General features: G+C 51.6%; 1 protein-coding gene across 1 annotated transcript; it reads left to right on the top strand.

Moving 5' to 3' along the window:
- Window positions 1-8,819: 8,819 nt before the first annotated feature.
- Window positions 8,820-13,875, top strand: LOC125543615 (GTP-binding protein SAR1A-like). Its single transcript, XM_048707027.1, has 3 exons — window positions 8,820-9,139; window positions 9,278-9,409; window positions 13,226-13,875. Exons 1-3 carry the CDS (start codon window positions 9,011-9,013, stop codon window positions 13,544-13,546), a joined length of 582 nt encoding a protein of 193 aa, XP_048562984.1. The 5' UTR covers window positions 8,820-9,010; the 3' UTR covers window positions 13,547-13,875.
- The last annotated feature ends 1,051 nt before the right edge of the window (window positions 13,876-14,926 follow it).

Genomic DNA, 14,926 nt, shown 5'->3' with positions numbered 1-14,926 from the left:
TGTCCGTTGGGATGACGGCTTCAGCACCGTAGACGAGGAAGAAAGGCATGAAGCCAGTTGACTTGTTTGGAGTTGTGCGCAGACTCCAGAGGACGGCTGGCAACTCATCGAGCCAGCAGCTAGCCGAGCGCTCCAGAGGCTCGACCAGTCGGGGCTTGATGCCGGACAGGATGAGGCCGTTTGCTCGCTCCACCTGGCCGTTTGACTGTGGATGGGCGACGGGCTCTAGGTCCAGTCGGATGCCCTATGTCGCACAGAAACAGGCCAAGGCGCCTTTGGCAAAATTCATGCCATTGTCGGTGATGATGCTGTGTGGTACGTCGTACCGAATTGTGATGTCGGAGATGAAAGTCATGACAGTCGGACCATTCAATTTCTTGATTGGCTTCGCTTCTATCCACTTGGTGAACTTGTCCACCGCGACAAGTGAGTTAGGCCACCTCGTGCCGTCTTGAATGGTCCCACCATGTCTAGGCCCCAAACTGCGAAGGGCCAGGCAATGGGGATGGTCTTGAGTGCAGAAGCCGGCTGATGCGGCTTGGAGCAGAACTTCTGGCACCCTTTGCATTTTTGGACCAATTCCTTGGCCTCTTCTAAGGCCGTTGGCCAAAAGAAACCGTGTCGGAAGGCTTTGGCGACGAGTGCTCTTGAAGCCGCATGGTGGCCGCACTCGCCTTGATGGATGTCTTTGAGAATTGTTTGGCCTTACTCTGGCTCTACGCAGCGCTGGTAGACACCAGTGACGTTGCGCCTGACCAGCTCTCTGTTGACTATGGTGTAGGCTGCTGATCGGCGTTGTACTTGCCGAGCTAAGGTCTCATCAGTCGGCAGATCTTTGTTCACCAGGAATTTGAGGATGGGCTGGGCCCATGAGGGTGCTGCTATTTCTTCGACTGCCAGAACTACGACTTGGACGAGGGCAGCTGGGCTGGGAGGCGGCGGGCTGGAGTCAGCAATCGCTTGCTGGATTAATGAAGTCCCCGGGCCGACTGGTGCAGCCCTCGGGCCGAGTTCTGGAGTCTTCGAGCTGGCCGCCGCAGTCCCCGGGCCAGGTTCTGCAGTCCCTGGGCCGGCTTCGACTGTGGCAGCTTTGGAGCCATCTGTCAAAATCCTCGTACCGTCTGCTAGGGCTCTGGAATCGGATCCGACTTCTTCAGGGGGAGCCCACACAAAGATGGAGTCTGATTCTGGTGAAGGCTTGACAGACGGCTTGAGGAGGCGTTGAAGGGCGACGCCGGATGGTATTGCTTGGCGGGTAGAGCCGATTCGTGTCAGGGCGTCTGCTTGGTCACTGTCGTTTCTTGGCACATGGAGGAACTCGCACCCCTCGAAATATCCACTGAGTTGCTGCACGAGGAAACGATAACTCGCCATGTTTGCATCTTTGGCGTCCCAGTCGCCAGACGACTGCTGGACCACTAAGTCCGGGTCGCCATAACACAGGATCCGGCGAATGCCAAGTTCTTTGGCAAGCCGGAGCCCGTGAATGAGCGCCTCGTATTCGGAGACGTTATTGGAGGCGGCAAAGTGGATTTGCAGTGCGTATTTGAGCTTGTAGCCTTTAGGAGAAGTAAGGACAACGCCGGCTCCCAAGCCGGTGCGCATCTTGGAGCCGTTGAAATGCATCCGCCAATGGGTGGAGTCAGGCGCTGGTGGTAGGTACTGGGTCTCGGCCCAGTCGACGAGGAAGTCGGCCAGTGCTTGTGACTTGATGGCGGTGCGGGGCTGGTAGTAGATGGTGTAGGGAGCCAGCTCTATGGCCCATTTGGCCACTCGGCCAGAAGCATCTCGGCTTCCGATGATCTCGGCAAATGGGGCCGTGCAGACCACAGTGATTGGATGCTCTTGAAAGTAAGGCTTCAACTTCTTGGCGGCAAAGTGCACGCCATAGCACATCTTCTGGTAGTGGGGGTAGTTCTGCTTGGAGGTCGACAGCACTTCGCTCAGGTAATATACCGGCCTCTGGACAGGTAGTGCCTTGCCTTCCTCCTTGCGTTCCACTACAATGACTGTGCTGACTACCCGGCTGGTGGCGGCGATGTACAGGAGCATGGGCTCCTTAGGAGTCGGAGCTGCCAGAACGGGTGGAGTAGTCAACATCTTCTTCAACTGGAGAAAGGCTTCGTCCGCCTTGTGGTTCCACTCGAAAAAAGTGGTCTTCTTCATGAGCTGATATAAGGGGAGAGCTTTCTCGCCCAGCCGACTGATGAACCGGCTGATGGACGCCAAGCATCCAGTGAATTTTTGCACGTCCAGCAGTCGGCTGGGTACCTCCATCCTCTCAATGGCCTTGATCTTTACAGGGTTGCACTCTATGCCGCATTCAGAGACCAGGAAGCCAAGGAGTTGGCTGGATAGTACTCCGAAAATGCACTTCTCAGGGTTGAGCTTGATCTGGAATCGGCGCAGGTTCTCAAAGGTCTCCTTGAGGTCTTCCAGCAGTGTTCCACGCTTCTCCGTCTTCACCACCACATCGTCCATGTAGACGTGGGCGTTTCTGCCGAGTTGCTTGAGGAGGCACTTCTGCATGCAATGTTGAAAGGTGGCGCCGGTATTCCTCAAGCCGAACGTCATGGTTAGGTAGCAGAAGGCTCCAAACGGTGTGATGAAGGTGGTCTTCAGTCTGTCAGCCGGGTTCAGCTTGATCTGGTGATATCCTGAATATGCACCCAAGAAGCTCAACAGCTCGCATCCGGCTGTGGAGTCTATCACCTGATCAATTCTTGGCAAAGCAAATGGGTCCTTGGGGCAAGCCCTGTTGAGTCTTGTGTAGTCAATACACATTCGCCACTGCTTGTTCTTCTTCAGTACTAGGACCGGGTTGGCTAGCCACTCTGGAAAGAATACTTCCATAATGAAGCCGGCTGCTAGGAGTCAGGTTATCTCTTCTCCGACAACTCTTCTCTTTTCTTCTGATAGGCGGCGCAAGGGCTGCCTGACTGGCTTTGCATCAGATCGGACATGTAACTTGTGCTCGGCGAATTCCGTCAGTACACCTGGCATGTCTTTGGGGGACCATGCGAAGATGTCCCGATTCTCATGGAGGAAATCGACGAGCACGCCTTCCTATTTGCTGTCGAGGTTTGCGCCCACGACAGCGTACCTCTCTGGGTGCTCCGGATCCAAGGGTACCTTCTTTATCTCTTTGGACGGCTTGAACGAACCCTCAGCCTCCGACTCCTTGGGGTTTGGCGACACCTCTAGCTGCTTGCCGGCCATCACCACAACCCGATCATGGAGCCGCTTCTCGGCCGCGATCACCAGGGACTCGGCCAACCAACTACATTCAGCCGCACAGGCAGACGACTTCCGGTAGTCGCCGGCTATGGTCAGAATCCCCTTGGAACTAGGCATCTTCATCTTTAGGTAGGCGTAGTGGGGGACCGCCATGAACTTGGCCAGGGCGGGTCGACCAAGTAATGCATGGTATGGGCTCTCGAGATCCACCACCTCGAACCAAACTGACTCTCGGCGGAAGTGATCTTTGTCTCCAAAGAGGACGTCAATCAGAATCTTGCCGATTGGTGGGCAGGAAAGGCCAGGAACAATGCCGTGGAACATAGTCCGGCTGTTCTGAAGCTGTCTTTGCTTGATTCCCAACTTCTCCATGGTGTCCTTGTACAGGATGTTGATGTTGCTGCCTCCGTCTATCAGAACTCGCGAGAAACGAGCAGCTCGTCTATCTGTTGCAAAGGTGGCATCCAAGACCAAGGCATAGGAGCCCGGACTCGGCATCACCTCTGGGTGATCAGCTCTGCTCCAGCAGATAGGCTTCTCGGACCAGTGCACGAATTCTGGTGTCTCTAATGCTACTGCATTCACCTCTTGCTGCTGCAGCCGCCTGCTGCGTCGATCGTCAGCCACGCTGGTAAATACCACGTAGGCTTCGTGCTCTTCGGGGTACTCATCTTGTACTGCGCCGACTGGCCTGACAGCCGGCTGCTGGGGCGGAGGCAGAGGCTGCTGCCCAGCAGGCGGGGGAGGCAGGAGGCCGTCTCCTTTGGCGATCCTGGTGAGCCAGTGGCACTTCCAGGTGGTGTGATTCGACGGCTTCGTGCCGCTGTGGAACTTGCAAGGACCATCCAGAGTCTGCTCGTATGAGAAAGCCGGCAACCAGTTGGGCTTGCCGCCTTTCTGTCGCTTGGGTGGAGGCTACCCATCCGGCTGCTGGTCTTCGACTGTCGCCACCTGCCGGCTGCTGGAAGCCGGCTGCGGGGCCTTGCGCTTGTGGTCGCTTGGCTGCAGTCGCCGACTGGCATCTCCAGCTGGAGTTCTAGGAGCCTGAGGGGCCACTTTGCCAGTCGCACTAACTTGAATCTCTGCCTTCATGGAGGAGTCGGCCATGGCATACTTGTCTGCTATGATCAGCAGCTCGTCGAGGGTTTCTGGCTCATCGCAAAGGAGCTTGTGCTTGAGGAGGGTGCCTTCTCTGCACCCAGCGGTGAAGTACTCGATAGCCTGCACCTCGTGCACGCCCTCACAAGAGTTCCGGAGCTCGGCCCAACGCGTGAGGTAGTCGCGAGTCGACTCGTTGGGGCCTTGCACGCACAAGGAAAGCTGGCGAGGTTTGGGAGGACGCTTGTACGTGCTTGTGAAGTTGCGGACGAATGCATCGGTGAAGTCGACCCAGCTATTGATGCTGCGGGGCTTCAAGCTGTTTAGCCATGTCCGGGCCATGCCCTGGAGCATGAGCGAAACGTATTTTACGGCAACACGCTTGTTGCCATTTGCTATGTTGACGGTCGTGGAGTAGTCAACCAGCCAGTCCTTTGGCTTCACGGAGCCGGTGTACTTGGGCGTGTCTCTTGGGAGTGTGAACCCTTTGGGAAAGGGCTCGTCTTGAATGCGGGGCCCGAAACAAGGCGGACCCAACTCGTCTTCTTCTTCCAACGCCAGGGATCGGTGAAGTCGATCGATCCGGTGGCGGGCGTCGTTTTCTCCGACTCCCTCTCGGCGGCCAAGGCTGTCGCCGAGAGTCGGATGGTCAACAGGCGGCGGGGAGACTCGCCTTTCCTTGCGAGGAGGAGGAGGCGGACAGTCATCCCGTCGTTCCACTGCTCTCGGGCGGCCGTCTTGGTCGCGCTCTATGGTAATGCGAGTCCGACTGCGGTTGACAGCCGGATCCTTGTCTTTCCTTCCTCAGGCGCCGCCAGTCGGCGTCCGAGACGTCGCGCCTTGGTCTCGGCGTGGAGGCGGGTCGTCGTTTTGTCGCTGTGGCGCCTCTGTGCGGCAGCCGGCCTCGTTCTGCGCGGCAGCCGTGTCGAGGAGCCGCTGGACTCGCTCTGCCATCAGGCGGCGCTCTTCACCCTCGAAGTTGTCCAGCTCATCCGCCGCCGCTTGGGCGGCTCGAATGTTCTCCGCAGGCGTGGCGTACACAGGGCGATTTGCCCCGAATAGGTTGGCGATGGCCACGCCGCGCTGCTGGACCGCGCCTAGGCGGCTGGGCCCAGCTGGGGCTGGCGAGCCACCCACAGCGCAATCCATCTCACGCTGGTAGGCTTCTGACAAGCGTCTCATGCTAGCCAGCTTCTTCGCGCCTTCGACGAGATGGAGGCGGCGCGCCTCCAGTGTCTCCGCGTCAGCGTCTTCCGGAATGGGCGCGGTCAGGTCTTGCAATGCCGCGCCAAGTGGGTCATGCGCTCCTCCGCCGGGATGCTCGTCATGACTAATGACGAGCACCTCTGTGACGGTGCTTCCGTCGCTCTCCGCGCGAGGGAGCGGCTCATCGTAGACCACCACGTTGGTGGGGAATGCGTCGAGCGGCGCGGTGTCGGAGTCGACCAGCATCGGGTCGGTGGAGCCTACAGACTCCAAGTCCACGGCAGGCTCGCCGGCGACGTGGAGTTGGTCAAGGAGGCCCGCGAGGAGGCTCTCGGGGCCGCACGTGCCTGTGTCGGATGCAGGCTCATTGGAGAGGTGAACCTCGCCGACAAGATCGGCGAGGCAGCTGGCTGCGCAGGCGATCTCAGCGCCGTGCAGCGCGTCAGCGCAAACTCTGTCTGGCGTGCCGGGCTGGCTGCGCTCGCCAGGGAGGAAAAGGGTTCCCGTCTAGAGCAGGTCTCCGGACGACGGTGCACCAGGCCCCACGGTGGGCGCCAAATGTCAGGGGTTGGGTGCGACATATGCCAAAGGATGGCTTATCATGGTGGGGGCGAGTAGAACGTCGCCGGTGCTTGGAAACGGGATAAGACGAAGGCATGCACACCGGCGAATCTTACCCAGCTTCAGGGCTCTCCGTGGAGATAATACCCCTACTGCTGCTCTGAGGGGTCTCCGCATGATCATTATGGCAAAGTGTGTACACGGTTGCTCCTTGAGCTGCTTTCTAGAGGTAGGAGAAGGCAAGGCTAGCTCTCTCCTTTCTATATGATCTGGTCTAGTGCTAATGGATTCCAACCCTTTGCAAGGGTGCCCTGGGGGTTTATATAGGCCTACCCCCCCAGGGGTATAATGGTAATCCGGCTGGACGCGGGCCCAGCCATCAGTCTCTCTGGCCGCCATCTTATCCGCCGACTCCTGGGGCCCGCCGACTGGTGGGCCCCGCCGACTGGCTCGGTACAGAGCCGATAGGCCGCGTCCGCCGCGGGCGGGTCTTGCCGGCTGTAGATTACTGTAGCCGTGCCTCTAATGACGCAGGCTCGGTCATGGGGTCGTGGCGACAGCCCCGCCGTCTGGCGGGCGATCACTGTGGCCACTCCCTGTCGCGTCTGGTTAATGGCGCGTGGGGCCCGTGGGAGGGGCCGGCCGACTCCCAACTGGGCCGACTAGTGGCGCTCTCGCCGTCTTCCGTACGCCCGCCGACTGGTGGGACCCGTCGTCCCTAGGTCGTACCGGCAGGCCGTCGTGGGCACAGGACTCCGCCCACTGGGGCTGACATCAGGGCCGGCATGGCAACAGTGACGCGCCGGGCGGAGATCTTCGCGGGTACGGCGTACTGTGGCCACGCCTGCCCTTGGAAAAGGGTGGGAGTGGACCTTACTGTGGCCACTCCCCGTCCCGTCCCTCTTTATGAGGGCATGGGAGTTGTTGGCGTCGTGGGCCGACTCCCCATGGCCGGCTTCTCCGGAAGTCGCCAGTCAGGAGTCGGCTCATCCTGAAGTCGTCCTCGGGACTCGGCCGCGAGTGGGCAGTCGGCTGCCTTGCAGCCGACTCTCAGAAGACGGCTCTTCATCCTGAGGTCTTGAGGGGTGCAGCCTACCCCGATGTCTTGAAAGGTTCTGGGCCTGGGTTAGTCTACCCGTGGCCCATTACTCCGACACTCCTACAATTGGGCCATAGAGGAGAGAGGGAGGCTGCCACAGGAGGTGCCCCCCCAAGCCCAATCTAAATTGGACAAGGGGTGGGGGCGCGGCCCTCCTTTCCTTCTCCCTCTTCCCCTTTCCCCTTTCCCCTCTCTGTTGAAAGGAAGGAGGGGGGCGAATCCTACTAGGAACGGAGTCCTAGTAAGACTCCCCCTCTTGGCGCGCACCCCTTGGGCCGGCTTCCTCCTCCCCCTCCTCTATATACGTGGGCAGGGGGCACCACAAAGGCACAACCGTTTGTTTCTTAGCCGTGTGCGGTGCCCCCCTCCACAGTTTACTACTCCGGTCATAGCGTCTTAGTGCTTAGGCAAACCCCTGCGCGGATCACATCACCAAAACCGTCGCCACGCCATCGTGCTGACGGAACTCTCCCTCGACCCTGTACTGGATCAAGAGTTCGAGGAACGTCATTGAGCTGAACGTGTGCTGAACACGGAGGTGCCATATGTTCGGTACTTGGATCGGTTGGATCATGAAGACGTTCGACTACATCAACTGCGTTAACATAACGCTTCCGCTTTCGGTCTACGAGGGTACGTGGACACACTCCCCCCTCTCGTTGCTATACACCTCCTAGATAGATCTTGCGTGAGCGTATGATTTTTCTTTTAAATTGCATTCTACGTTCCCGACATGCTGCAGAAAGTGTTGTTGCCGCTTCCTCCTCGTCCGCAATCCATTCTCCTCCTCTAAGTCCATCCCCGACGAAGGCTTGACACAGGCACATGACGATGAGCATCGAGCAAGAGCAGCTAGCAATGAGGAGTCGTGCCGTGTAAGCGGTGGCTAGGGATTGGCATTAACCCAATGGGTAATTGAGATCAATCGATTTGGATCGATCGGTTTCTCCACGCCGCTCGGTGAAGCTCTTCATCTATTGGGCTGGGCTGCAATGTGTATATACCACTATATGGGCCCACTTAAGCCCATTTGGTCTGTTCCTTCTTCCTTCTCGCGTAACTCTTTGACGCAGAACACAAATCTGCAGCAATAGCGACCTGAGGGGGTTGTCCATGGAGATTTGAGGCAAGGGGTGGGGTACTCTCTCTGTCGTTGGTGACCCGCGGCAACTACCCCAGCTTGCCTCTATGGTGGATTCGTTTCTTCATATGTGTGCATGTTGAAAGAAATGTGTTAATAGGAATAAACTATTTAATTTCATACTCTTTCTGTTCCTAAATACTTGTCTTTCTAGGCATTTCAACAAGTGACTATATACGAAGCAAAATGAGTGAATCTATATTTTAAAATATGTCTACATACATCCGTATGTAGTAGTCATTTGAAATGTCTAGAAAGACAAATATTCGAACGGAGGGAGTAGAATCTATATCGCCATTGCAATGCATGGACAATCATGAGGTAAAAAAAATTGGCTTAAGAGACGAGGTGATGTGATGCTTTAAGTTTGGAGGGGTTAATATAAAATCACCTCATTTTACTCGCTTTTGGCATAGTTTCTAGAAGCAAGTGCACGCCGCGCCAGCGAAGAATCTAGAACAGAACACATAACCTCACGAAGGAGAGGAGCGAGGGATAAAAACCTTTCTCTCCGACGCAAAGCCAGCCAGCGAGCCAGCGAGGGGGAGAAAGAGAGAGAGAGAGAGAGAGAGAGAGAGGGAGGGAGGTCGAGGCGAGCGTCGACCGGTCGTTCGGTGTGAGGAGGAAGAGGAAGAGATCGCCGGAGAAGAGGAGGCGGACGAGAAGAGATGTTTCTGGTGGATTGGTTCTACGGGGTGCTGGCGTCGCTGGGGCTGTGGCAGAAGGAGGCCAAGATCCTCTTCCTCGGCCTGGACAACGCCGGCAAGACCACCCTCCTCCACATGCTCAAGGACGAGGTCTCTCTTCTGTTATTTCGATCTGTAGCCTTCCCCTCTCTTCCCTGGAAGCGGAATCCGATCTTGTCGTCCTTTCTGCTTGCCGGCGATTCTTGATTTCGTCTGACTGGTGTGTTTGTGCTTCCGATTGGATGGCAGCGGCTGGTGCAGCACCAGCCGACGCAGTACCCGACGTCCGAGGAGCTGAGCATCGGCCAGATCAAGTTCAAGACCTTCGATCTCGGTGGCCACCAGATCGCCCGCCGAGTCTGGAAGGACTACTACGCCAAGGTTACCTTTGCCTCTTCTTGCTGTCTGCTTCTTTGCCTGTGGTTAATAGTTCTTCTTTCTGCAATTGCTATGAGATCTCGACGTATGGTTAGTAATTCTACTTTGTGCAATTGGTACGAGATCTCGACGTATTGTTAGTAATTCTACTCTGTGCGATTGCTTTGAGATATCTGCAAGAAGTAGCTCTTGTACTGAATGAAACCAAGAAATGGAGGTTAGAGACATAAGCAGTACCTATTTAGGATCAGAGGCATGCATCTGAGTAGATAAGGCACTGGGGGCATCTAGTCGGTAGACCAAGCATAATTTATCAATATAATTTAACATCTTATTCGTTACTGAATCTCATCATGTGGAGACACCTCCATTTAGCAACCGGGAATGCTGCCAATGCTGGTTTGTGATTGTAGCCAACGGTTCACTATGTTATTCTGAAAATGACACAAGATATTCTAGCTCTTGTATTCAGGCCACTGTGATCGACAGTAGGCCAAATTTGAATGGGGCGGTGTAGCTATGTAGGTCTCTATCCAAGCAGAAAACATAATAATGGGTGTAATTGCAGCCACTTTGAGCAAAATTGGTGTTAGTGCTAATCTTATTCAGATGATGGATGGCCAGAGAGTTGCATGGATTTTCCTGGCCAACTTAAAACTTAACAATGCTTCCTAACATCACTTTGCAACAGCCATATGAATCAAAGGGAGAGAATCTGTTTCCTAGCAGAAGGTCCACCGGATATACCACATTCACCAAACTATAGATGTTTATAGCCCATTCTTGTTTATTCCCGAGTTGCTTCTATTATCAAGGAAGCGCGCAAGTCCAGTATCTTTTAGGGACAATTGCCCAAGTTATGTATCACTGTGTTTGGAGAACTTTCTGAATGTACAACTCATACTTCCCACTTTACCAATTAACTACCTAAAGACTGCGGTGTTTCCCTATTGTTTGAAAGTGGTACGTGTTTCTGTTCTTCCATAAAAACTGTTTAGTGAGCTGACATCACTTGTGGGGTTTACATAAAAAAACTTCAACTGGGGTATGGGAACGAGACAACTGACTGTACTAGTATTTTGAGAGTCTTGCTCCAGTCAACGGGATTGTACATTACATTGACCTCTCCTTGGGAGTATTCAGCTATCTATCATGTCTTCTAGGCATATTTAACCTGTGTTCACCAAAGGTTCTTCTAAAATTACATGCCTTACATATGTTAAGACATGAAGTTAAGCGTTCAAATAAGGTTTGATCATTATCAATTTTCTTTAGGACAGTTCTCTTGGAAAAGAAACTTGACCATGTAGCTGTTCACAGGTTTTTAACTGGTTTCTGGGCTCCCAACAGTACCTTTCCAAACTCTGTTATATTTTTCTTGAAGAACACATTGCTCTTATATCTTTCATTCTTTGTAATACCTGTAAATGTAGGCACAACTAATTTACTATGGTCTCAGATGTGCTGATTTATAACCATTGAAGACTTAGCCGTATGAATTGTGTTCTATTTCCTGTGGACTTGGCATCTTATAGATCTAGAAAGTTCAGCTATCTATCATGTCTTCTAGGCATATTTAACCTGTGTTCACCAAAGGTTCTTCTAAAATTACATGCCTTACATACGTTAAGACATGAAGTTAAGCGTTCAAATAGGGTTTGATCATTATCAATTTTCTTTAGGACAGTTCTCCTGGAAAAGAAACTTGACCATGTAGCTGTTCACAGGTTTTTAACTGGTTTCTGGGCTCCCAACAGTACCTTTCCAAATTCTGTTGTATTTTTCTTGAAGAACACATTGCTCTTATATCTTTCATTCTTTGTAATACCTGTAAATTTAGGCACAACTAATTTACTATGGTCTCAGATGTGCTGATGCATAACCATTGAAGACTTAGCCGTATGAATTGTGTTCTATTTCCTGTGGACTTGGCATCTTATAGATCTAGAAAGTTCAGCTATCTATCATGTCTTCTAGGCATATTTAACCTGTGTTCACCAAAGGTTCTTCTAAAATTACATGCCTTACATACGTTAAGACATGAAGTTAAGCGTTCAAATAAGGTTTGATCATTATCAATTTTCTTTAGGACAGTTCTCCTGGAAAAGAAACTTGACCATGTAGCTGTTCACAGGTTTTTAACTGGTTTCTGGGCTCCCAACAGTACCTTTCCAAATTCTGTTATATTTTTCTTGAAGAACACATTGCTCTTATATCTTTCATTCTTTGTAATACCTGTAAATTTAGGCACAACTAATTTACTATGGTCTCAGATGTGCTGATGCATAACCATTGAAGACTTAGCCGTATGAATTGTGTTCTATTTCCTGTGGACTTGGCATCTTATAGATCTAGAAAGTTCTTGTGTTGTGATGTTAATCGACTGGGATTGTTTTTTTAACGGTGATCGACTGGGATTGTTAACGGGATAATATATCAACCAGCAACAAAGCTGAGATCTATGCATTTCTGGTGCTTGTAGCTTTGTTTCTTGCCGGTAATTTTTCTGTTACACTGTTGCCATGCTTGCTCATTGAGATTTTAAATAGATGGAATAGAGTAGTTACATTGTAAATATGTAATCCTCTTCAAGGTTTACATGTATGGACAATGCGCTCTGAATGTTCAGCCATAATGCATAATGCATTTACTGCACTAATCACAGTCTGTAAAGTGGAAGTGATCAAGTGAGATGCATGACTAATAATTTATTTGAGTAGCCTTCTGTAATGTTCATCAGAAGGTTCATATATTTCTTTTGTGTTGTTGGTTCTGTGCCTTGACCCTATTCTTACTTAAATTATTTATTTGCTGATTGCATCTTCTGTGCAAACACCAATGTATATGGATACAGGGTCTACAATGCACCTGATATGAGTATTGATATCTACAGGGAATTTGTGCTTCAATTTTCGATCTAGCTTCTATTTGATTGCTCTGAGGGAATTTTCATAATGTGACAATGTTGGAAGTTTTATTGATACATTACAATAAGAGTGTAATGCATGCTTTGTTATTGATACATTACAATAAGAGTGTAATTCATAATGTGACAATGCTGTGTACTTTTTATATTTGCTTGTTAAATAGGAGTGAGTACACATAGAAAGTAGTTAGTCAGCTAAAGCTCTTCTGTCCTTGGTATGTGCTGCTCTTAGTAAATATGTGCAGCTTATCTGTCATTGCCTCCTTGGTATGTGGCTGTTAGGACTTGGATACTTAAGTCAATTGACTATTGGCAGTTTTGTCATGAACTAGTTAATAGTTTGGATGGGCTTTAGTACTACCTCTTTGTCATTTTCAGTTTTTTTTTCTTTCCCCATAAATAATTAACACGCAAAAGTGTCCAGGAATGCATACTCTTCTATCCATCTGGATAGCAGAGGTGAAAAAGAAGAACACCATTTTACCCCGAAGTAGTCCATAATGAACAACTTCACATGTCACCACTGCCATCTTTTGTGCTGCTCCACTGTTCACATATCTGCATATATCACAAGGAAATCCTACTTGTATGACTATATGTTCACAAATACAACTTGTGAACGCTTCTATTATCTTGTCGTGAAAATAACATTTGAAGTGCAGTGAAGTGCATCAAACATTATCTCTTTGGATTAAACTCTGAATGAAAATGACTGTATATCACTCAGAGTTTAATCCAAAGAGATAATGTCTGCTGCCACATTTTCGCTTAGTTGGATACTGCCCCATGCCGTAACCATTAGTAGTAAACTGTGAATTATTAATATGGTCAGTTTACTTTTATGTTGTCATATGATTCTGCCGGCTTCTTTTAATTCCTAATCTGTCTGATAGGTGGATGCGGTTGTTTACTTGGTGGACGCTGCTGACAAGGAACGGTTTGCCGAGTCGAAGAAGGAGCTCGACGGCCTTCTTTCAGATGACTCCCTTGCGAATGTGCCTTTCCTCGTACTGGGTAACAAGATCGACATACCTATCGCAGCATCCGAGGAGGAGCTGCGCTACTACCTTGGGCTGAGCAACTTCACCACTGGGAAGGGCAACGTGAACTTGTCGGATTCAAATGTGCGGCCCCTGGAGGTGTTCATGTGCAGCATCGTCCGCAAGATGGGCTATGGTGAAGGTTTCAAATGGATGTCCCAGTACATCAAGTGAAGGGCCTTCCTGCTGTCCACCGTGGCAATATTCAGGTCCTGGTTCTTTGCCCGTCTCATCATCCTTGATGCTCTGGGGAGAACTGCAGCTGCAAGAAAAGATTTATCTTAGTGATAGGGAAAACCTGTAAGTTGACGATAATCCTAGATATATGGTTGCGTAAATTTGTTTGACAGTTCGTGTGTAATGTGATTTTACTAGTTACAATGCGGTTGCTGGGATCAGTTGTAGACTATGGGAAGTGTCTCAGCTATTGTAATCTGTCATCTCAGTCGGTGAAATGTTTGTTACCACCAGCTTAGATTATGTTGGTGAAACTTTTTGAGCAACCCTGTCCATCGAGAAGTGCGCTGAGCCTTGTGTTTGCTCAGTTTTTGCTGTGTAATCAGTGTGATCTGCTTAAGTAGTCCCTCCGTCTCTTTTTGCTCAGTTTTTGCTGTCAAACACTTGACCTGCAGCTGCAGCAGTGTGGAAGCAAGGCGGTGACGTTTCACCTTGATTCCGGCGAGGAACGAACGGCATGGGCGTCGGGCAGAAGGGCGGCGAGGGCCTAGGGAGGCAAAGACAGCGACGGGGGATAGGTGTGAGATTTTGCTCCGAGCAGTAGCGGTGCCGGAGGATAATTTATGAGTGGTTTTCTTAAGTGGTCCCTCCGTTCTTATCATGGGGCAGAACCCCTCTTGCAAGAGCCAACAATTTTATGCCAAACATTCTTCTTTCTTTCTTTTGCGCTGAAAAATCCATCGGTTAGGTGAAGAGAATAAATAAAGCTGGTCGTCCGTCAAACGACGAACATCGCACCTGAAGCATTCATGAAGCGTGAAGAACTAACAGCCTATAAGAAGAGGAAAAAAGTCCATTTTACTCCCCCTGAAGAAAGTGGGTTGTTTGCATAACCCCCTCATCTTTCTTTTGGTTCACTTAACCCCCTAATTTAATCAATACCGTTTAAAAATCGTTGTTGGTGGGTTTCTCAGGTGGTTTGTTGACGTGGGGGGGGGGGGGGGGGGGGGGGGGGGGGGGGGGTGCAGATTTGTCCGGCGGCGCTGCAGAGAATGAGAGAAGAAAGGGGAAGATGGGGTCTTGGTCTGCGCTGCGGTCGCCTTCGTGACCGACTGCCGCCGCCGCTCCCGTGACCCGCCGCCGCCGTTGTTGCCTCCTTGACCCACCACCACCGCTGCTGCCTCTGAAACTCTCTCTCTCTCGCGCGCGCGCGCGACCACGAACGGCACATCGGCGTCAGTAGCAATGCACACTTCAGAGCCCTTCAGCGTGTTGCCGGAGAAGTGCTGGTGCACTAACAGCAACCCGCATGCACCGTGGTCCTCCAGGAGGAAGAATCCAACGACGTGGGCTATGTGTCCGGTGCCGTGCCAGACC

The sequence above is a fragment of the Triticum urartu genome, chromosome 3, assembly GCF_003073215.2.
Source record: "Triticum urartu cultivar G1812 chromosome 3, Tu2.1, whole genome shotgun sequence".
In the NCBI taxonomy this organism is placed as follows: Eukaryota; Viridiplantae; Streptophyta; class Magnoliopsida; order Poales; family Poaceae; genus Triticum; species Triticum urartu.
This window is presented reverse-complemented; position numbering and strand designations above follow the sequence as displayed.

Coding starts and splice junctions, on each gene's coding strand:
- LOC125543615 (XM_048707027.1), top strand. CDS start 9,011: ATGTTTCTGGTGGATTGGTTCTACGGGGTGCTGGCGTCGCTGGGGCTG. Junction 9,140..9,277: donor TCCACATGCTCAAGGACGAG/GTCTCTCTTCTG, acceptor ATTGGATGGCAG/CGGCTGGTGCAGCACCAGCC. Junction 9,410..13,225: donor GGAAGGACTACTACGCCAAG/GTTACCTTTGCC, acceptor TCTGTCTGATAG/GTGGATGCGGTTGTTTACTT.